Raw genomic sequence first — 24,579 nt, 5'->3', positions numbered from 1 at the left:
TGGACATGCATGATCATATTGAAGAAATGGGAGTGCATACTGTTCGTAGGTTGGATCCCGATGAGCCAGAGCGACATAAGCTACTATGGATTAAAGATGAAATTGAACATATATTAAAAAGAAGACATGGTAAGGTTCAAATTTATTTTTTTATATGGGAGATACCATGTTTATGATTGCTATGATAAACTTTTCATGTCATTTTTCTTTTTATATAATAGGGTACCGAAGCAATAAGAGGTATAAAACTGCCGTATATGCGTGTCTATGCAGCTATAATTTCACAAAGTCTTAGAAAGATGAGGAACCTATGTTTTCTTTACGTTGGGTGGCCATTTGAAACATCTCAGATCTTATACCAGGCGGGTATATGAATATTTTACTTCCAAATACCACCTTCCAAACCATTTACAATTTCTACATTGGAAAGGATATCCTTATAGGTACTTACCTAAAATATTTCAAGGAGATAAGCTTGTTGAGATGGAAATGCCCAAGAGCCATAAACTCTGGAAAGGGGGAGGAAAAAAAGGTAGAATACTCGTTAGTTTGTTTAGTTGTGAAAAATGTTTTCTAGTTTCTATTCTTAATTTTTTAGAAAATGGAAGGGGTTTTCCATCTCTAAAAAATAAATGATAGTTTTAAAAACGCTTACAAAACTAAATAATGGAAAACAACTTGAGACTTTCAAATTTTAGAAAATGAAAAATGAAAAGTAGAAAACAATTAAAAAAGTGTTTCTAAATTTCCATATAAAAGTGGAAAACGGTGCTTTCTGCTTTTATTGAAAACATTTTTGGAAAACTATAATTTAAAAGCGTTTTTTGTTTTCCGTGTTTTCTTAAAAAACAAAAATGGAAAAAAAGAGGTCTTTTCCCTGACCAAACACACCATAATGATGATCATTGACGTGTTTCCACATGAGAATTTCTTTGTAGGTTCCCTGGAAAAGAGGTCTGAATTTAATGGGACCAAAAACATAATAATTGAGTAATAATAATAACGCGTAATGAAAAAGACTATTCAAAGTCATCTCGGTCGTCTTATAGCTTTTATTATTTTTATTATTATTTGATCCTAGATTTTTGAACTGAAATTACCTATTCTCTTTTTGGTTGGTCTTATAGCAATTGTTTCAGCCTCTCAGTATAGTACTAAACAACCATTCACGTACACTCCAAACAAAAAATTCCCATTATACTGATTATTTAAGAGAATTGAGGTTATCTATCCTTTTTTTATTCACACAAATAAAAATGGCATCGCCTTCAACTTCATCGGTTGAAAAGCGTTACACATATGACGTTTTTATAAGTTTCAGGGGTAAAGACTTACGTACAGGTTTTGTTGATCACCTTTTCGAAGCTTTTCGGAAAAAAGGCATTATTGTGTTCAAAGATGATAAAGACATCGAGGTCGGAGAAAAGATCAGTGACGAGCTCCCCAAAGCCATCAAAGAGTCCAAGTTTTACATGGTTATTTTCTCCAAGAAATTTGCAGATTCTTATTGGTGCTTAAACGAGCTTGTGGAGATCCTAAAAATATGCCAGAACCCGGAGGAGGAGGAAAAACGAGCTTTTTACCCAGTCTTCTATGATGTGAAACCTAGCGAAGTCCGTGAACAAAAGGGGCCGGTTGGAGAGGCATTTTCGGTACACTCAGAGAATGAGGCTGCTGGGAGATGGAGGGAAGCTATGGAAAAAGCAGCGAATCTGGAAGGATGGGAGTTGACCAAAACTGCTGACGGGTATTCTCTTCTATCTCATCTCATGTTCTATATATACTTTCACCTTTTCAAGTCTTAGTTTCTACTTTCTAGTTAATGATAATATGTCGCGTGGTGATGGCGGGTGACCATGATATTAGAGGTGGCGGGTGGTGGTGAAAGTGAGGGTATGTATGGTTATAAATGTAAAATTTTTTGATATGAATGAGGGTAATGTAGTTATTTTAAGGATTAAGAGATGTATGTTGTTTTCATTAATAGTATTATAGATATATTATAAACTAGGTCTTTTACCCGCACATGTGCGGTTATTTAAAAATATTGTTTTAGTTATATGAATATTTATAATAACTTTTAACAACTATACATTATTTAGGCATGTACATATAAATCTATGTTATCATTAAATGGAAATTTTTACATTTATTGAAATAGAAAAATTCAAAATATAACTCTTATTATTTATGAAAATCTTTGCATTTATATAAAAATATACGTTATCAAATATTCATATTAACTATCACATATTATACTTCATGCAATACTAATGAACATAAAATAAAGTTAAAATATAAATATAATGTAAAATCATAACGATCTTTTATTTTTTGCAAAGTGATATGTGACTTATTAGAATTTCATCACACTCTTTCAAAGAAAATAGTTTCATAAAACTTACTTCATCAAATAATAAAATTCATAAAAGTTGAAAAGCTTTAATTAGATATAGTTAGAAACCAAATTCAAATTATAATTAGATTACAAAGAACAAACCTATGATTCAAATTATGTTTAATTCACCTAGTAATTGATAATAGTTTTTATAAAACGTAAAATCACCACCACGAAAAGGATAAAAAACTATATTACAATGTGATATATAATATTGGTTATATTAGATAGTAAAATTAAGAAATAAATAATTTGAAAACCAAATATTTTCTAATTTTAAAAATAGATTTTAAATTCATACGGTTTCTATTATGATATAGAATGTAATTTTTTACTTTTATTTTTGTAAGATTTTGTTTATATATAGATTTTATTTTTATTTAATTTAATAGTTTTAGATAATATAATTTTGTAGATTTATATATTATAAAAAAATATAGAGATGCCACATAGGATAAAGACCTATGTGGCAATTTTTAAAAATAGCTTTAAATTATAGAATGCTTTAAAATGCTAGGATAACTATTATTTTAATATTTATATAGATAGAGATAGAGATATATCTATACTATCTTCTAAAAAAACAATACTTTATTTTTGGAAGTGTTGTATCTTCACCTAACACTCTTTTAAATATTTTCACATACACTATTCCCTTAACATTAATGATTAAATTACACTATTAATCATTTATCTTTTAAAATATCTCTATTATTTACCTCTCATCTTCTATTTTTTTATTTTTCTTATTTCTTTTTTTTTTATAAATAAAACCCATTCCAAAAAATAATATAATAATAAATAAATTCGAATGGCGTATCTCGTATAGCTAAGGGCGGATCCATCTGTACACTGCGGAACTAGGGCAGCTAAGTGTGAAACCCGTCAGACAAATCACCCCATCACGGGTTACCTTCTATAATCAATCACCCGTTATGATCCATCACTCCACTAACTTCCCTTGTCTAAGGTGAAAGTTTCTTATATCCACCAATGTGGTGAGAATAAGTCATACTTTTTCTCTCCCCTTCCCCTTTACGTTGTTGAGTTCAAAAGTGCCCACCATTGGTCGACTTGTTCGACTCATAGTCGAATGTATGTTAACTGACGGTCCGGATAGGTCTGATGAGGTTTGACCATCATCAACCCAGTTCGGCCGGGTTCAACCCTTTTGGCAATTTTGGCCCATTTAATCATTTCACTATCTTTACAAATCAAGTTCAACTAGTGCTTCATACTCTAAGTGTATGCTTACATAGGTCATACAATTGAATTTAACTGGTTATTGAATCTTCTTCAACACACAGGCATGAAGTTCAATTCATCGAGAAAATTATTCACAACATTTCACAAAAGCCATATTTCGCCAATTTCAGTGTTAATAAAAACTTAGTGGGCATGACGACTCGGGTGGAGAAATTACTTTTAAGTTTACAGGTTGGCTTTGATGACATTCGGATGTTAGGAATCACCGGTCTGGGTGGTGTGGGGAAGACAACTTTGGCAAGTGTAGTTTTTAATCGGATAGCCAATCAGTTTGATGGTAAAAGCTTTGTTGAGAATGTTCGAGAACGCTCAAAAGATCCTAAGGGTTTGCATGATATGCAACAACAGGTCCTTACTTCTGTGTTCGGCGATCGAAGCATTGCTGTGCCAAGTGATTTTGAGGGGCGTAATATGATGAAAAGGAGGATGCCTAATATCAAAGTTCTTGTAGTTCTAGATGATGTGAATGATGTAAAGCAACTTGAGGCATTAGCAGAACCAAGTTGGTTTAGGCCAGGAAGTAGAATCATCATTACATCAAGAGATAGGCAAGTATTGGTTGCCCATGGAGTTCAGAGTCACAATATTCATGATGTTAGTACGTTATCGGATGCGGATGCAATTCATCTCCTTAGTAGGTATGCTTTTAAAACAGAGAGTCCAGCTCACGGTTATGAAGAGCTATCTAAAAAGGTTGTAAGCTATGCTGCTGGTCTTCCCTTAACCATCAAAACTTTAAGTTCGTATCTTTGTGATTGTCCAACGAATGTATGGGAAGATGCCATCAAAAGACTAGAAACGATTCCATGGGGTGATACCTTGAATAAATTGAAAATAAGCTTTGATTTTCTAGAGGAGGATCAGAAAGAGATATTCCTATATGTTACTTGCCTATTGAAAGGGCAGGTGAAGAAGAGAGCTATCAGAATACTAGAAAGTTTAGGATTTCGTGCTGAATTTGGTTTAGGGATTCTCGAGCAGCAATCCTTAATTACTCTTTGTGATGGTTATGATCGTTATGATTATGGTAGTAAGGTGTTGGACATGCATGATCATATAGAAGAAATGGGAATGCATATTGTTCGTAGTATGCATCCTGATAAGCCTCAGCAACGTAAGCTACTATGGATTAGAGATGAAATTGAAGATATAGTGAAAAATGACATGGTAAGGTTCATGTTTATTTTGTAATATGGGAGATACCATCATGTTTATATTTTTTATGATAAACTTTTTATATAACAGGGTACCGAAGTAATAAGAGGTATAAAATTGTCTTATTCGAGACTCCCTCCAGCTAAAGTTTTGCATAGTCTTAGAAAGATGAGTGGACTATGTTTCCTTCGCGTAGAGTGGTCAAGTTATGAAACATCTCGATCTAATTATAGCAGGCGGGTATATGAATATTTTACTTCCAAATACCACCTTCCAAACAGTTTACAATTTCTACATTGGGAAGGATACCCTTATAGGTATTTACCTAAAACATTTCTAGGAGATAAGCTTGTTGGGATGGAAATGCCCAATAGCTCTATCCGTCAACTCTGGAAAGGGGGAGAAAAAAAGGTAGAATACTTGTTAATTTGTTTAACTTTATCCGTATGGTGTTATATAATATTTTATCTATTTATATTAATCTATTTTTATTTCTTCTTTTGATAGGTTCTTCCCAAACTCAGGCTCCTTGACCTTCGTTTTTCTAAATTAGAAACCTTAGATTCTGGTGGGATGCTTCCAAATCTTGAAGAATTGGTTCTTCGTGAATGTAAAAAGTTGGTAGAAGTCAACATTTCTGATGAATGTTCGCATCTCAAGAAGCTAGACCTATACGGATGTAAAGCCTTAGAAAAACTCACCATTTCCAAAGAATGTCTTTCACGTCTGAAGTCCCTCAACCTTTACGATACTAAGTTACATAGCTTGAACCTTGGGCTGACCCCTAATCTGGAGGTGTTATCAGTTGAATTTTGTGAAGACTTGGAGGAACTCGTCATGCCTGTTGAATGTCGAATGCTCACTGAACTCTGCCTCAAAGATATCAGTAAGTTACGTAGCTTCAATCTTGGGCTGACCCCTAATCTGGAGGCGTTATCCGTTATGAATTGTGAAGACTTGGAGGAACTCGTCATGCCTGTTGAATGTCCAATGCTCACTAAACTCTCCCTCTTTCGTATCAATAAGTTACGTAGCTTCAACCTTGGGCTGACCCCTAATCTGGAGGCGTTATCAGTTATGAATTGTGAAGACTTGGAGGAACTCGTCATGCCTGTTGAATATCCAATGCTCAGAGAGCTCTCCCTCATTGGTATTTATAAGTTACGTAGCTTCAACCTTGGGCTGACCCCTAATCTGGAAGTGTTATCACTGAGTAGCTGTCAAAAAATCTTTGTGCCTGTAGAACTTCCAAGGCTTAGAGACCTCTCCGTCGTTTCCAATCATAATCAGGTTGAACATTATTATGGGCAGTTTTCATATCTACTGGAGAAGTTTAAGAATACCCTGGAGAAGTTGTGTTTGTCGTTTCCAAACATGAATCGTCTTCCTGTACATGATAGCATTTATATGTTGAAGCATCATCTCAGAGTACTTGACCTTGGATTTTGTAGGGGCCTAGAGAAGTTACCCGAGGATCTGGATAGATTGGAGTGTTTAGAGGAGTTACTCCTAATGGGTTGTAAATCTTTACGGAGTATTCCTGAATGCATCTGTAACATGACTCGTTTGAAAAGATTGGATCTCTCCTGGTGCTTTAAGCTTGAGAAACTGCCTGATGAGTTTAGACGTTTACAAAGTTTGGAACTGTTAAAAGTCATGGGGATAGATGATAGGTTAAAGAATCTTCCAGAGAGCATTTCACAATTGAAACATCTTAAGGTCAAGAGATAGCTGGAAGGTTATAGAATCTTCCTGATGAGCATTCATGGCTTGTACATTTATGTATGTATGTAACGCATTTGTTTGTATCCGGTGGAATTTATTTTCGTATATTTTTTTCTACCCAAAATCGGTTTTTGGAAAATCCAATTTTACTCGAAACCAGTTCATGGGTGAAACTGTGAAAGAACCAGTTTGAGCAGGGCAAAACGAACCGGTTCTGTTTGATTAGGAACTTAGCCGGGTTCATATTGGATTTTATGACAAACATTTTTTTTATTTTATAAAAAATAGAAAGTCAAGTACTATGTTTTTATTTGAACTTCGCGATTGAGTTCCTGGGCACCTCTATAATCTATATAAATAAAGCCCATATAGATATACAGATTTATAGATATATACTAGAGAAGATCAAAGATTTCCCATATTATCTTCCGAAGCTTAGACCTGGAAGTGTAGGTGTAAGGTGTAACTGCAACATTGTTGGAATTCTGAATTGATGGATAATTCACATTCTCAAAGCCTTAACATCGATGTCTTAGGCAGTGGCGGTACCACATGGGGCGAAAAGGGGGCAAATGCCCCCTCGAAATTTAGATTTTTCATGTATTTATAAGTTTTCATCGATTTTTAAAAATTTCCTATAGATTTTTAATATTTTGGCCCCTTTTATTATTTTTCACAGATTTTTTTATTTTGCCCCCTTTGGAATTTTTTTCTGGTACTGCTTCTGGTCTTAGGATAGGGAAGCTTATATGCAGAAGTGGCATTGTTGACCCTTTTATTTGTGAACAGGTTGATCTAGTAATGGTTCAAACATATAAATCAGACAATATTTATAACTAGTTTTTTAACTATGGGCGTTGCCACGAGAGACATAACGATACGTAAATCTTGCAACATTTATAAGATCGGTGATACATACGGAAAAATAAGAGCACATTACAAAAGCGTATCATAAATCTAAAAAAAAAACATGTAATAAAAAGTAGTACAAAAGACTTTAAAAAGAATACTGCATCATAGTGTTATGTGGTTATTTAATTGTTGACCATGGAAATATCAACTATTTTATCATTAAAAAACCCTTGAAATGTCCGTACAAACTAATATAATATTAATGAATAAAGAACAAATAAAAGGTATACGTTATAGCCGTTAGCCGGAGATTACCTAAACGTTGACTGGGAAGATATTAGTTTTTTTTTTGTTAGAACAACCCTTTATAAAAATGATTATAAATTAATATACTACTAATCTTCACTATTACTAAGGACGGCTTAAAATGTATGTATATATATATATGCATAAAATACATGGGGCCCATCATTTATTCAAAATATTAAATTATTGGTATGTGAGTGGTTCTATACCCAACTTAGGTACATGACAACCACACACTCACTTTTCCCATACATAATTATTGTAGATTTTTTTTGAAAGTTGAATTTTGCTTAAAATTTCGTGTCGCGATTCGACAACGGAAAGTTTAGCATACGTGGGCTTAACCGATTCCGCCCTAAAAAGGATAAAAATGTTTTTTTTTTAGAAAAACCCTTTATAAAAATGATTAAAAATTACTATACTACTAATCTTCACTATTACTAAAGACGGCTTAAAATGTATATATATATAAATGTTATTGTAGATTTTTTTTTTTAAAGTTGAATTTTGCTTGAAACTTCGTGTCGCGATTCGACAGCGGAAAGTTTAGCATATGTTAGCTTAAGCGGATATGCGCTAAAAAGGACAAAAATGTAATTATGTAGCATATAAACGGAAAAGGGCAAATGGAATTTCACCGCTAAGGTTGTTCATAAATGTATATATATAGATAATATGAAACGGATCAAATAGGTTGAAAGATGTCCAACATGTATTTTTAATGCATATATCTTCCTATATACTTTCAAAATATTTAGATTATTAATCAACTACTCGTAATATTATTTTGAAATCATATTTGACAAACATTTCTTATATCGATCGGAGTATTTACAAAAATTCAAGATGCGTGACCTAAGCTGACCCCTAGCAAAACTTATACGTCCTAACCTGTCAGTTTACCAGCCCGCTTTTCATCTACTAGTGTAGACAAAAGTGTAGAAACACAACTAATGAAGCGATGTTTAGTGATAAAGTTGTGCAGGGAACAGATCACAGTAACCTCGGGCAGGGTTTAGAAGACATTAATTCCTTTTGGGATGTGTTTTGAAGATCGCATTCCCTTTTTTGGAAAGGATTTTAGCTACTTGTCCGTTGTCATCGTCAGCACATAACTATAGATGTTTATAAATTCAGGTATTTCTGTATCTATGTTGTTTGAATATTACTAAAACTCTGGCTTAAAACACAATGCCAAGTTAGATATTGTAGACTTCATCAGATGGATTAGAGTTTAACCATGGAAAGTGCACAGACAGAGTGATCGACTACAATATAGCTTTAACAAACTTGACATTTGACTATTTTGGTTGTTTTGAGGCTAATATATATTGTGGCCAAACATAGTGATCTCCACCCTCTTTTTTCATAGTGTATATTTCATATATCTACTATTTTATACTCGTATTTTATTACCATGCATTGGGTCCTAAGATGCATTGGGTCCTAAGAGGCATCTGAAATTAGTCAAAGTTTTGTAAACTCGGTGTTATTGGAAGCTGGATCCGTCATCAACGCTGCCATGATCACAAATATTGTTTGGCACTAACCCCACCATTGCGTCCATAGTTGATTTCAATATTTCAACTATATTTATCTATACTTGATCTCAATGTTATACACTTATAATGATCTGTCTTCACTTTTGACAAAGTGTTGGTTCAGTTAAATTTTTCATAAGACAAAATACCGTAAAAATCACAACTAAAACATCACCTTTCTTTAATCCTACTTTTTGGTGATTTATGATAACATGCACTAAAAATTTAAAATTATTTATATTATGAGTTAAATAAAAAAAATACCACAAAATACAATTGTTAAAAAAAAAACAATTACAGTCAAAGTTGTAGAGAAAAAATTTTAAAAGTCAAAGTAGGACGTTTACATTGGGACGAGAGAGTATACTTCTGTTTTCTATCCATTTTATAATTTCAATCTTCTTAATTTACCCCTTAGACCTTACTGATTGTAAACCAAACCGAGATTAGGTTTTGAAGAGGGGATAATAGGTGTTTTTGTTTGTTTGTTGGCGATTCACCGAAGGTAGAGTGAATCTCTTTACGCCAATCGAATATGATTGATATATGGCCAATTGAAATCGTGCCAATGATTATGGATCTGGTTGATTGTGTTTAGAATGCTCATGGAAGGATATTATCATATCCGATATCCAAGGATGCTTTTGCTTAATCATTGTAGGCTGTGGGAGGCTTCGGGACGGAGAGTCATCGTCCCGCCGCATGTTGCTGATATGTGAGGATATTATTGTAGGTTGCTGGAGCATCTCTTATAGAGAGAAGAGGACGTCCAGATATGTGTATGTGTTTTCTGGAGAGGAGAAGAATGAGAATTTAGGTTTAGGTTCATCCATATATATATAGGGATAGAAATCTTGGAGAATAAGTTTAGGGTTTTAGAGAATATTCTTAATAATATGCCAGATCTGGTATTTAGAACGGGATAAGAGCAAATCTCTTTAATTTAGGAGGAAGAGATTGAGATAATCTCTCTCATATTTAGATAAGTCTTACAGCGGATACCTTCGTCACGCAGGGCCGGCTCTGTCACGAAGGTCGTGTTCCGTCACGAAGGGTGACATACACCAACAAGCCCCCTAGTTTAATATGAGGAGCTGCAAAGGTCGTTATATTAAACTCTGAAAAATCAAATTAATGCTTCCTTCGTACGACGAGTGCTTCGTACCGCTGGGAGGGTATATCATCAAGCCTTCCGGTACAAGGTGATTTTTGTAAATCACTGCATTGGGCTTTTGTTGGCCACATTAACTCTTCTATCACATTGTTGCTTCTTTCTTTTATTTAATCTGCTCTAACTGCCGCTGTCTTCGATTTTTAATGTTTTGTAAGTCTTCTTTCTTCGAAATAACTTACCTTCTCCATTTAAGCTATGGACTTCTTTTGTTATCTTTGATGGGGAGTCCTGTTTTAATTTGTCAATCCTCGAGGGATTAGAGCATATCTCTTTGTTGTTATTATAATACCCTATACTGTTGGGGGCACGAGGAATTTTCCTTCCTTTACTCCGAATGAGCATTTATTCGGATTGGGTTTATTGTTCGGAGGTTTCCGAAGGTCTCCCAATTATTTAATCCCTACAATGTCATTCAAGTAGATCTCCAAGTTTCTGCCAATCTGTGTGGCAAATGCTTTGTCGACCAGGCACCGATACGCAGATCCTTTTTAGCCTGGACAACATCTTTCGTTAACAATAGATCCCTTTACTTCTGATCTTGATATGCACTTAGAAATCATTTCAACTGGTGTTCTGTCGAGGATTTTACTTTTCGATATATCTCCGGCCAGGGATAACGATCTTTGGGGCATGCTTTGTTCATATTAGTGAAATAAACACACATCTTCCACCGCCATTTCCTTTTTTTACATTACAGGGTTTGTGCCAAAATATCTATGTAGTATGATCATTGTGCACCATTCCAAAGGCTCTGAGGGTCAGCTGTTTTCCTCCCTCGATGATGCTTTGAAGCACGGTCTTTGTTACATAGTCTTTGGCGCTGATGCACTCTTCGATGCGAAGCATTTTGCAATGGCATACTTTTCGTTGTGAAGCCCTTGGGGGTGGAATACTCCTCGTTGCAAAGCCTTTGGCGTGGCATACTTCTGTCACGCAGTCTTAAGGACTCATAATTGCTCATTTATACTAGACTTGTGTCATATGTTTGTGAGACTCTTGCCAGCGATCCCGGGATTGTGAAGTTAATTGCTCTGTGCTCTGCGCTCCTGAACCTGCTTCGTCTCGAAGGGTCTCCAGAGTATGCTATCTTGAAATTAGTTGTCTATCATAGTAAATTTGTTAATGGTATACCTGATCCTGGGCCTTCGCATTATTGCGTGTGAAATCTTGATACTTTGTTCTTCAGCTTTTTTACTATACATTCAATCTTTTATATGTCGAATGTTTTGAAATATTGCAGCTTAGGAGCTGTCTTTTTACGGACGTTTGCGCGTACATTAGGGTGTCTGTTCAAGCGTCCCTGTCAGCTTGTTCCCTTTATTTATTGAGGTGGCAACCCTCTATTTATATTGAGACAATTAGTCTTTTGAATAATGCATTGTCCCCGTGGGACTTTTTGCTTATATTGAATAACTGAGGCAAATAGCCTTTATGAATGCCTTGAGAGGTCTTTAGGATTCTCTCTTATAGAGAGAATTTATTTTGGAGGAAACGTTAAGCCTTTTTAGAGTTTCCCTAAGTCTTAGGCTATAAGAGTCCATGAGGATTCTTTTCTTCTTACTAGATTTAAGTGATAAGATCAAATCTCGAGTTTATAGGGGAACAATTCTTACCTCCTTCATCTTCTGCGGAATCCTGCGTTACAGACAGCCTTCATGTCGTAGCGTCCTACTATGCTTTCGTGTGACAGGGCCTGCATACCGCTAGGAGGGTATATCATCATAGAGTTTTTATGGAACTTCCGCAAATTCAATCCTTTATAAAAGATTGATTCCAGGTCTTTATCAACCGGACCCCTTCGGGGATTTTTAACTTGTACGCTCCATTGCTGTATGCGGTTTCTGAGTATGTGTGGGCCTTCCCATGTCGGTCCCAGCTTTCATTGATATTACGTAATGCTGGTGCTCTTTAGCCAAAGTACATAGTCGCCGGTTTTGAATGAAGTAGGATTGATTCTTTTGTTGTAGCCTCCTTCAGCTTTCTTTTCGAACATTGTTTCTCCAATGAGTGCATTTTCTCTTCATTCTTCTGATAATTCCAGGTCAACTCTGGGTTCCTCCAAGTTTCCTTCAGTATTTAACATTCTATGTGTCGATATTTGGAATTCTGCTAGTACCATGACTTTGGTACCGAAGGCTTGTCCGAACGGTGATGCTTCGTTTCAGAGTTATTTTGTTTGCTCAGAGGACCAAGGGGAGTTCGTCTACTCACCTCTTCGTAATACGGCTTGTTTAGAGACTATGTACCATAGGTGGTATGTGTATAATTATGTGATGAAAGTTTCGCACCTTTGAGCATCTTTTCCTCGTGGTTTTTTATGGCTAAAACTGAGGTGTTTCCTTGGTATGCCAAGATTAATCCTTGCGGTTCTCCCGAATATTTGCACCTTCTTTGGAAAGGCTAGTACAAGCGTTTTCTTCTTTTGGGTAGTGTGGATAACGGTTCCTAGTGCTGGAGGTTATCCATAGATTCGGATCTCCTTTGTACGATTGAAAATCGGAGTTATGTAGTCGGATTTGTGAAATACATTCGATTTTCGAGCTCTAAGCTGGTGAAAATCTTTAAGGGGTGTCTGAAGGTTTTAGGGAACCTTTAGACCTTGAGTTACGGAAGGCATGCGGATTGGCCTTCGGGATCTGAGCTTCGAAAGCTTTGCAGGGTCTGAGCTGTTTCTGGACCTTCGGATCCGAGTTTTGGAGGATCTGCGGGATCTGAGCTGCGAATGGGCCTTCAGACATAATTCTATGTAAGGGATGGGTCGTCGGACCTGAGGCTATGCAAGGTCTGCGGGACCTAATTTACGGCTCGACCTTCGGATCTGAGCTTTGTAAGATATGTGGGGTCTTCTTCGCAAGGTCTGCGAATGGTCCTTCGAACACGAGGCTATATAATGTCTTTGGATGGGTCTTCGGATCTGAGTCTATATAAGGCATGCGGGATCCTTCGGATCTGAGCTTCAAAAGGTCTGCGGATGGGCCGTCGGGTTTGAGCTTCGGAAGGCCTGTGGATAGGCCTTCGGGTCTGAGGCTATTATATAGCATTTAAAGTGGTCTTTCAATCTAGAGGCTGTATATGGCAGTAGAAAGATCTTCAAGATGCGTAGCAAACATTCCTCCTTAGTCGTGATGTTCTTATACTCTACCTATGGAGATGTAGCCTCTTCTTTTGTGGGGAAAGTCAGATCTTGATATGAATATTCGGACCTTATTTCGGCTAGCCTTTATAAGAGACGTAGTTCCAATTGATTACCCTCTGTAACATAGCTCGTCAATAAGGCCGTGTAATAATGATGTGAGTCTTCGTGACCCACGCGCTTTGTGGCGTAACCGGTTCGTGACGATGCATAGTGTAGGACCTTTATCTATCGTAGGGATATATCACCATGACCCGAATGTCATAAGAAGTATCAAGGTCGTGAATGCTTGGTTTAGAGGTTTAATCATGTGGAGTGCTAAGCATAGCTTGGAATATTTTCTTAACTCGGGGTTGCATGAGGGCATCGATGAGATGTCCCAAAAAAGCTCTTCAAATCTGGAGGCCACGTGGGGCAATAGATCTATCAACCAAATGGGGGTGTCCAAATAGTAGTATAATATTTTTGAATCAAATCATTAGATATAGCCTTCGCTACGGAGCGTCGTCGTTACGGAGAAACCTTCGTGTCATAGCGACCTACTATGATAGGTCCTTTAACAACCAGGTCCTTAACATCGAGATGATCTTCAAATCTGGAGGCTTCGAGTCGCAACAGAGATGTTTCTTAAGAAAAGAATCTTCAAACTGGAAAGAGATCTTTAGATCTGATGGCTATGTGTCGCAGCAAAGATATTTATTAAGAAAGAGATCTCCAAACTTAAAGGAAATGTTCATATCTGATGGTTGCATGTCGCAGCGAAGATATTGCTTTAAGAAAATGATCTCCAAATTGGGAAAAGATCTTCAGATCTGATGGCTGCGTGACATAGCAGATAAATCTTTTGAGAACATAGGGGCCTCGAAACAGAGAGGCGGCGTAACGCAGCGGTTATATATATATATATTTTAAAAGGGGATCTCCAAACAGGGGGGAGATCTTCAGATCTAGAGGTTGTGCTAAGTCACATGGAGGCATGTGACATGTATTGTTTAGGTACATCTCCCATCTTTAATAAGTCTGGTTCGACGCACGTTATCATAGTTATTTTGAGAAAGTGGATATGGGATCTGAAAGAAAAGGTCCCACGGATGGCGCCAAATGATTGTACACCAAACCGAGATTAGGCTTTGAAGAGGGGATAATGGGTGTTTTTGGTTGTTTGTTGGCGATTCCCCGAAGGTAAAGTGAATCTCTTTACGTCAATCGAATATGATTGATATATGGCCAATTGAGATCGTGCCAATGATTATGGATCTGGTTGATTGTGTTTAGAATGCTCATGGAAGGATATTATCATATCCGATATCCAAGGATGCTTTTGCTTAATCATTGTAGGCTATGGAAGGCTTCGGGACGGAGAGTCATCATCCCGCCGCATGTTGCTGATATGTAAGGATATTATTGTAGGTTGCTAGAGCATCTCTTATAGAGAGAAGGGGACGTCCAGATATGTGTGTGTGTTTTCTGGAGAGGAGAAGAATGAGAATTTAGGTTTAGGTTCATCCATATATATAGGGATAGAAATCTTGGAGAATAAGTTTATAGTTTTAAAGAATATTTAGGAGGAAGAGATTGAGATAATCTCTTCCACATTTAGATAAGGCTTACAGCGGATACCTTCGTTACGCAGGGTCGGCTCTATCACGAAGGTCGTGTTCCGTCACGAAGGGTGACATACACGAACAGACTTGTTATCAAATTTGATAAGAAGACGTTAAATGTGAATACAAACAACATGCGGTAAATGAATGGACCAAATCATACGAAACTTCGAAGAAAGTGGCTTTGTGTATTTCATCTCGTACACGAAATCATGGCACTTTAAATAAGTACAAATAAATGAATAATATACTCCGTATACCAACGGCCTTGGGGTTATGACACTTTAAAATAATTAAGGGTGTTTAGGTTTTGTTTTCAAAATGTATTTTACATTTTCTAAAACTGGTCTAACTTTCAAACTAAGGGTGTGCTTGGTTCAAAGTGAGGAATGGGAAAGGGAATGGGAAGGGGAATGCAATGAAATATCAAGGAATACTAGCATTGCATTGATGTTGCTTGGTTGACACAAAGTAATCATTATCATTATCTTTGATATTGCTTGGTTCTAGTAAATACACTATAATAAAACATAAGCTTATTTTTTTTTTAACTCCATAAAAAAACACGATTTCATATCATTCATACAAGTATTATTATTATTATTATTATTATTATTATTATTATTATTATTATTATTATTATTATTATAGAAGTAAAATAGAAGAAATTTAATGGGTTAGCCATTATTTCAATACATGTGGTATGTAAACAACTTGACTAGAACAGCCTTTGCTTGTAAATTTGTATGCTCTTAACCAAAATCGTTGTATATATTTAAGCACTTGTACCAGCAACTACACTTTTGGCCTAAAGAGTATTGCACTTTTTCCCAACTGCAGTTTCAAAATCACAAGTTAAAGTTCAGATATAAAGAACAAGTATGAGAAAAATAAGAAATAGTTATTAGCACCTGATCATAATTGACATAGTAGTGGCCTCGTTTAGTTTGTAGCAGCAACAACGCAACGTCTTTATATCAGTTGGAATATCTACATCAGCTAGCATCATTCTTACCCATGTAAATGAAATAAGAAAAAAAAATCCAAATGCAAATTCATTATTCAAAGCACCTCATGTACTGAAGACAAAGTTAAACAAGAAATAAAAACGACCATTATTCAAGACCTCAAAATATGGACGAACATAAAATACCAATGTCATAACATTAGTTTAACTACGAAAACCAACAGAACCAGAACAACATAAATAAAACCAAACTCATGAACTAAACTTGAGGATGTAAAAACCCCATAACATAAGCTTTCCTCATATATGATGGCAAGGTAAACAAGGTCTTCACTTTAATGGGATCATTGTAGCAAGTCTCAACAACCTTGCCAACATCCAAGTGGGAAATACCGATGTTAAGAAGTTCGTTCATTACCTCTTGCATCTTTTCTTCACTCACCGATTCAGATTTATTACCATCCACAATCAAAGCATTAGCAGCAAGACCAATCTTTTCAACCATTTCACCACAAACAGACTTAAAATCAGAAGCAAATGAATCTAACTTTGTATCCATGGTCTCTTGAAGTGTCATTGGTTTCTTTCTCTTGTGAGAACTTTTCGTTGGAGGTGATACCCTTTTCCGCTTCTTTAAGCTTGGAATGATTGGTGTATTTGTTTCTTTGACAACTTCATCTTCACTATCAGAGGAAGAGCATAACATTACATCAGTTTTGTTATTGGTGTCGTCACATGCTTGTGATATATCTTCAGCTTGTAGCCCCGTTGCCCTATCACATACTTGTAATTTAGAAACATACAAGAAACCATTTCAAGAACTTGAGTACAATAACTAAAACAAAACTATATCGGTTTAGACAAATCTATCTATTTCTCCATTCATTGAACATATTGGATGACATATTATTTCTAAATTCCGACCATTCATCACTTGGACAAATGTTGGTAACATATTCCCCATCTTCACTTTCGTCCTCACTTTCTGGTTCTTCTTCTTCTTCTTCCTCTTCATCTTCTTGAGGATCATGGCTCATATATTTACAAATCAAGTTATGTAACAAACAGCATGCCATAATGATTCGAACTTGAGTTTGGATCGAGAAGACTGAAGGGGATGAAAGGATCTTCCATCTTCCTTTTAACAATCCAAAACATCTCTCAATCACATTCCTAGCTTTAGCATGTTTCATGTTGAAATATTCCCGAGGAGTCTCAGGTCGATGACCATCAAACTCCTTTAAATGATATCGTTGTCCTCGATATGGAGCAAGAAAACCATTTGCATTGCAATAACCATAATCAACTAAATAATAACAATCGCGAGGGACTCGTAGACCTTGGTTCCTTGAGATTGCATCTCAAAGCACACGACCATAACCTTCCCAACCAGGCAAAACATATATAAATTGCATGTTCGGACAACAAACACCTAAAACATTAGTTGAGATGCAACCCTTTCTTGTGCGGTATCGAGGCTTCTCGTCACTAGGAGGTGTCACTTTAATTAAAGTTCCATCCAAAGCTCCTAAACAACCCTACATGTTAAAATAGTATGTAAGCATTATTTCTTATCTTAAGCTAAGTTCGACCCGTGTATTAACCTGGTAAATGAGCTATTGAATTATAATACCTGATAACATTTCCATTTTGCATCTTGACAATTTTGGGTAATAGGGGCGGGTTTCTTTAGCAATATATGATGTAATCTCAATATTGATAAAAAGAACTTGATGAAATTGCCGACTCACTGTCTCTCTACTGCGTAAAAAAAGATATCCAATTGTCCTACTCTTTTTGTGGTGAGCCAAAGTATACAAGAACATTGGTACTACCTCTTCTATGGATGTGTTTCTAGTAGGTTTTAAACCACCGATGTCCCTTACCATATCGCATAGCACCCTAAAAGTTGCTCTATCCATACGGAGCTTACTAATGCAGACAGAATCACTTTCTAGAGTTAAGCTTAACATAAAATTCATCCGTTCCATCCTTTTTTTTCTCCTTAGTCTTAAATCCACAAATTTTAGCTCGAAATAACGAATAAATAATAAAATAGTAGAATGAAAATGTTAACACCATCATAGTAGCCGCTATTTGTTGAATCAAAAAAAGTTTCCTTAGTTTGCGTTGTCTTCTGTTTATAGGAAGACGAGACATTTTTATCTACACAAGTGCAATTAAACGATTCAACAGTATGATTAAAAAAACAGATTCACAGTATGCAGAAAGCACATTACAGGTATTTTAATCTGCAATATACTACAAGTAGAGTGTATGATTTAGCCTTTAATTGCAACATGTCCACATCCAATTACACTATATATATATATATATATGTGTGTATGTGTGTGTGTATATCAAGAAAGAAGATACATAAATAACCTTAATCATGTAAACACAAAAAGTAAATCATTAAAATTAAAAATCTATTATACTATATACTTATATATATGTGTGTGTGTGTTTTTTTTAATAATCAAAGAGATTATATCAAGTCATTATAGTCGATTGAAAGCTTTTAATGATAATACAGTATGGACAAAAAAATAATATAATACTCGTAGTTTGGTACGGTCATAAAAACAAATGAGGCAAAGATAATTTATGAAATTATAAAAAATACCTTGAGTGATGTTGAGTGATTTGCTTCAATCGTGAGGGTGAAATTTTTGATGGGGGAAGATGGGAAGCAGCAAGCAAGAGGATGAGAGATAATAATATAAAAATAAAAGAAGAGAACGTGGATGACTAATAGTGCGGGAAAAAGAGCGAGGTATTGATAACTATTCCCCCAAATTATCCTATAATGGGGCATTACCCATTTTTATGATTGATTAACCACTTTTTTTCCAACCAAGCATTATTATTCATTATCTTATTTATTTCTCATCCTCAAAACCTCCTAACCATGCACCCCCTAAAAGCTTTTTAGTTTATTTATCATTAAATTAAATTACCTAAATTATATTATCTATACTATATTATAAAAAGAATATCCTTTTTTATTTTTGGTAATGTTGAAAATATGTAATATTTTCACTTAACACCCCTTAAAATACTTTCATATACACTATCCTCTTAACATTAATAATTAAATTACACTGTCAGTCCTTTATCATTTAAAATATGTCTATTAACCTTTTACATCAATTATATACACAACTCACCGTCGCTCCACCACCAACAGTAGTCCAACCATCACACCGTTGCCGCCACGACCACCGCCATATAGGGCGGGTACCGTGCTAGTTATATAAAGTAAAAATATAACCTTATATTTTGATTGACTTGCAAATTGCAATAATCGCGTGATTGCTATTAGAACCTCATCTTTTTGTATGTCATGGGAACTTTTCCTTTTAACATACTACTAGTATAAATGTTCAAGTCATAATTTTTTAAGTTTGGATATTCAAAGTAGATAGAATGGACATGAAGATATTTTCTCCGTCAGTTTGTACACTATTAATTTTTAAAGTCTTTTTAGTTTAACTTTAACCATAAATAATATTTAGTGAAAGTTATATCATTAAAAAGTTCATTTAAAATTAAATTTATTTATATATATTATATAAGTGTTATAAAATATAAACAAGTATATTTGCGTTTAAAGTCGAGAAAAAAAGACTTTGAAAGTGAATAATGATAACAAAAATCGAAAGCAGAGAGTAATTATTTAGTCAATTATTATACTTTCCCAACTAGCCAAGGCCAATAAATTCAAAAATGATTACCGTCTAAAATGTAAATCCGGGTCTCCTTTTCCTATCCATGGAGCATCTTCTATACTTCCAATCATCTCAAGCTCTCAATTGATATTATTTTTTAGATTAGATGAAGATAACTTTCCCACCCATCAATTGAAAATCTCCAATCCTATAATATTTTTTGAAAATCTCATGCGACATCATCATCGTTGTTATCGTCTTCTTCTAATACAATCAGTCGCACACAAAACGAGATAATGAGGCTCATACACGGATCATCTTCTCAAAGCCTTAATAACAACATGTAACTAACCAATTTCCCACTTAACAACTGAGCTCCACCGCTATTATCTTGAGAACGTTTCCTTAATATAAGAGAAGATTAAAGATTTCCCATATTATCTTGAGAACGTCTCCTTAATCAAGGTAAGTATTGTAAATTAAATAATTATTTGTTCATAACACAACTCCAGAATGATGTTTAAAATGGGTTTTTGATTCTTTCAGTGGGAAACTATCAAAGTATCAAACTTTCATACTTTCAATTCAATTTTTTTCCATTTTATTAAATTTTGTGTGTGTGTGTGTTTGTATGCCCACCATCTGTTTGATGAAATGTATGTGAAGCCTGTTTATATATTTGAATAAGACCCAATGTTGTAGCATTACCCTGATTAGATATAGGATTTGGCATATAGTTTGGATGCATACATGTGGCTTAACAGGTTGGTTGAAATCTTCCTTTACGTGGACAGATTTTGGGCCGTAAACGAACAAGAAGGAGAGTTGTTCATGTTAACTTAAAGAACCGTTACAGGCTGTGATAAATTTGTTTTTATGTTCGTTCATTTGTGTTATGTTGAGCATAAGTTTGCTTGTCAATGGGGTATTTTGAGATTTTAACAAGCTGTTTCTTTTAGTAGAGAGTAGGAAGCAATTACTAATATATGCTCAGAAATTTGGCTCTTTGAAACATAAGCATTGTGATATGTGGTTGTAATAATTAACTGGGTTGCATTGCTAATGCTGGATTCGGTCTTCCAAAGTTATGTAAGACCTGAATTTAGCGTCTAAACTTTCAGGAACAATATATGTGTTTATTTGAGTCATGAATATTTGTAAATATCTGCATTGAGTTTATCTCAGGTATGTAACTCGTATATACATCATACTCCATTCAATGTTACCTTTTTGATTTAGATAAAAACAGGATGACGAAATAGTGTTTGGCTGTATGGGTTGACCCATATCATTTGACACGTGACCTATTCTGACCTGTTTTTCAAAGTTGACATATTAAGCAATCGTTGAATACGACCCAACCATTCTATATTGTAACCTCTAATAATACTCTTTTTTTGCTTAACCCTGAAACTGTCTCGGATCTTATTTACTATTCTTCCCTTTGCCCCCACTTCAGACTCGAATCTATGATTGACTGGCTTACGGACTTATTGCTACAATAGTGTAGGTTTTTGTAGCATGGTTACCGCTTGTGTGCCTATTATAAGATTTCTTTTATGTCTGTTGGTTTGTGGTATCCAATAGTGTAGGTTTTTTATAGTTATTAATTTATGTTTATATTTAATATGTATCTCACCTATTTCCAAATAATTCTGCCGTGTGGCTTTCATTTTAGCTTAACTTTGTTCAGATTTTTTGTTTTATGTATTAGCATGCCAACTATACTAAGGATGTCTTAACATTTGCAGAAAAATTCTTGAATTTTGAAGGTAGATCATGTAGTCTTGAAGATTTCATATAAGCCATTGAACTTGTTGGCAGATTCTGGTAAATGTAGTCCCAATGACACTTCTTAATCGATATGCCATCCGAAACAACCACCTTCACCATCATTTTTACCTGCAACCAGTTCGTACCTTTGTCGATGCAAGAGTTAAATGGGTCCGAGATGCCTACCTTGACTTTGCTGTTGAAAAGGAGAAAAACCTCAAACCAATACTTTCTCTCAAGAATTTAATCATCTCCCAACCCTCTAAAGCCATCCCTCTTTCTACTGCGTCCTTTTACAAAACCATATTCGATCTCCCCATTACCGCTACAAATTTCTTCCAAAAGTACCCTTCTGTATTTGAAATCTTCCAACCCTCCAAACCATTTTCCCACCCTCACGTTAAACTCACTCCACAAGCTTTAACTGTACACAATGAAGAATCAAAGATTTTGAACTCTTCCAGTTACCGTAAAGACGTGGCTGAGAGATTAACAAGACTGTTAATGCTCACACGAGCAAAAAAGCTTCCTTTAGATATTATTAATTTGATGCGTTTTGATCTTGGCTTGCCTCATGATTTTATCCTCACACTTCTTCCCGAATTTCCTGAATATTTTCAGATTTGTAATATGGATAATAATTCAACGGGCTCTGTAGTGTTCGGTCTAGAATTGGTCTCGTGGAGAGATAATCTGGCAACCTCAGTGTTGCAGAGAAAAACAATGGAGGAATCTTATGGTGTTAAAAGGCAAATCCCCATTAAGTTTCCAATAAATTTACCAAAAGGGTTTGATTTAGAAAAGAAAGTAAGAATCTGGGTGCACGAATGGCAGAATCTGCCTTATATATCACCATATGAAGATGCATTCTTCTTGTCACCCAACAGTGATCAAGCCGAGAAGTGGACAGTGGCTGTATTACACGAGTTGCTGCATCTTTTTGTATCGAAGAAGACAGAGAAGGAAAACTTATTGGCTTTAGGGGATTATTTGGGATTTGGGCCGAGGTTTAAAAAGGGGTTGGTGCACCATCCAGGAATCTTTTATGTTTCAAACAAGATCAGGACACAAACTGTGGTTTTACGGGAAGCTTATAAGAAGGATCTCTTGGCTCAAAGACATTTGTTAATGGGAATGAGGTATCGGTATCTGCATCTTATGAACCAGAGTATCAATGTAAAGAGAAAATATGGACTTCTAGTTAGTTGCGGTAACCAACGCATGGGTTCTTTTATCAAGGGAGCTTAACAAGAAGTTCTAAATGCGAGTTTGATAATGCTAACTGTGAAACATTGCTGGAAACGTAGACATGGAAATGTAGGTGATATGTGTAAGGGCAACATAGTTGGAATCCTGGATTGATGGATAATCCACATTCTGAAATCCTTAACATCAATTTCGTATGACAAGGAAGCTTATATGCAGGAGTTGTAACCCTTCTATTTGTGAATGAGCTGAGTTGGGTTGTGTTTAGTAATGGTTCATACAGGTAAATCAGAAAGTATTTATAATATGAAACGGGTCAAAGAGGTTGAATGATGTCCAACATATATACTTAATGCATTAATTCCTTTTGGGATGTGTTTTGAAGATCGCATTCCCTTTTGTGGAAAGGATTTTAGCTACTTGTCCGTTGTCATCGTCAGCACATAACTATAGATGTTTATAAATTCAGGTATTTCTGTATCTATGTTGTTTGAATATTACTAAAACTCTTGCTTAAAACACAATGCCAAGTTAGATATTGTAAACTTCATCAGATGGATTAGAGTTTAACCATGGAAAGTGCACTGATCGACTACAATATAGCTTTAACAAACTTGACATTTGACTATTTTGGTTGTTTTGAGGCTAATATATATTGTGGCCAAACATAGTGATCTCCACCCTCTTTTTTCATAGTGTATATTTCATATATATGCTATTTTATACTCGTATTTTATTAACATGCATTGGGTCCTAAGAGGCATCTGAAATTAGTCTAAAAGTTTTGTAAACTCGGTGTTATTGGAAGCTGGATCTGTCATCAACGCTGCCATGATCACAAATATTGTTTGGCGATAACCCCACCATTGCGTCCATAGTTGATTTCAATATTTCAACTATATTTATCTATACTTTTTTTTTTTTTAAGTTTACTATTATTCACATAACCATTACCACCAATTAGTGGTAAGGCCAAAACATATACAACTAACAATTACTTCAAATTAAAACCACACCAATCATTCCACATAATCGATCGGTGTTTACCTCTATTCCTATATCATAAGAAACCAATCGATCTAATGTCATTAAAAATCCTGTCAACATTTATAGTGATATTGGCAAACCGTACGTCGTTACGAGCTTTCCAAATGCACCAACAAGTGATAAAAACGATCCCCTTCAGCACACTTTTCTCCTTAATCCCAAGTCCCTCAACGTTGTGAGCTTTGAACAAATCAGTAGTCCAGAAAAAGAACATAGATTTATCTATACTTGATCTCAATGTTATACACTTATAATGATCTGTCTTCACTTTTGACAAAGTGTTGGTTAAGTTAAATTTTTCATAAGACAATACCGTAAAAATCACAACTAAAACATCACCTTTCCTTAATCCTACCTAGAGGTGAACAAAAATCGATTTGTACCCGACCCGAAACAGAACTGGTTTTTCGGTCAACGGAACCAAAACCGGGTTTGACCCAACCCGACCCGGTTTGAAACCGGTTTGGGGTCAAACTTTGACTGGTTATTGACCGGATTTGACTTGGTTTTTTTGACGAAAAACCAAACCCGGCCCGAAGTCAACCCGGTTTCTAACCGAAAATAAGACCCGAAAACTCAAACCGGTTTGTAACCGCCGGGTTGGGTCAAACCCGGTTGTTGACTAGTTTCGGGTTCGTTTTCGTTTTCAGGTTCGGGTTCCAACCCGGTTTTTTTGTACACCTCTAATCCTACCTTTTGGTGATTTATGATAACATGCACTAAAAATTTAAAATTATTTATGTTATGAGTTAAATAAAAAA

At 35.4% G+C, this 24,579-nt stretch overlaps 2 protein-coding genes across 2 annotated transcripts; both read left to right on the top strand.

Moving 5' to 3' along the window:
- Positions 1-1,256: 1,256 nt before the first annotated feature.
- On the top strand, positions 1,257-6,550 carry LOC122591784 (disease resistance protein RPV1-like). Its single transcript, XM_043764023.1, has 5 exons — positions 1,257-1,747; positions 3,706-4,831; positions 4,910-5,230; positions 5,327-5,647; positions 5,783-6,550. Exons 1-5 carry the CDS (start codon positions 1,257-1,259, stop codon positions 6,548-6,550), a joined length of 3,027 nt encoding a protein of 1,008 aa, XP_043619958.1.
- A 13,296-nt stretch (positions 6,551-19,846) lies between these two features.
- LOC122592735 (protein WHAT'S THIS FACTOR 9, mitochondrial-like) lies at positions 19,847-23,290 on the top strand. The gene is made up of 2 exons (XM_043765029.1): positions 19,847-20,257; positions 21,544-23,290. Exon 2 carries the CDS (start codon positions 21,638-21,640, stop codon positions 22,811-22,813), a length of 1,176 nt encoding a protein of 391 aa, XP_043620964.1. The 5' UTR covers positions 19,847-20,257; positions 21,544-21,637; the 3' UTR covers positions 22,814-23,290.
- Positions 23,291-24,579: the final 1,289 nt, after the last annotated feature.

This window comes from Erigeron canadensis, chromosome 3 (genome assembly GCF_010389155.1).
Source record: "Erigeron canadensis isolate Cc75 chromosome 3, C_canadensis_v1, whole genome shotgun sequence".
In the NCBI taxonomy this organism is placed as follows: Eukaryota; Viridiplantae; Streptophyta; class Magnoliopsida; order Asterales; family Asteraceae; genus Erigeron; species Erigeron canadensis.
This window is presented reverse-complemented; position numbering and strand designations above follow the sequence as displayed.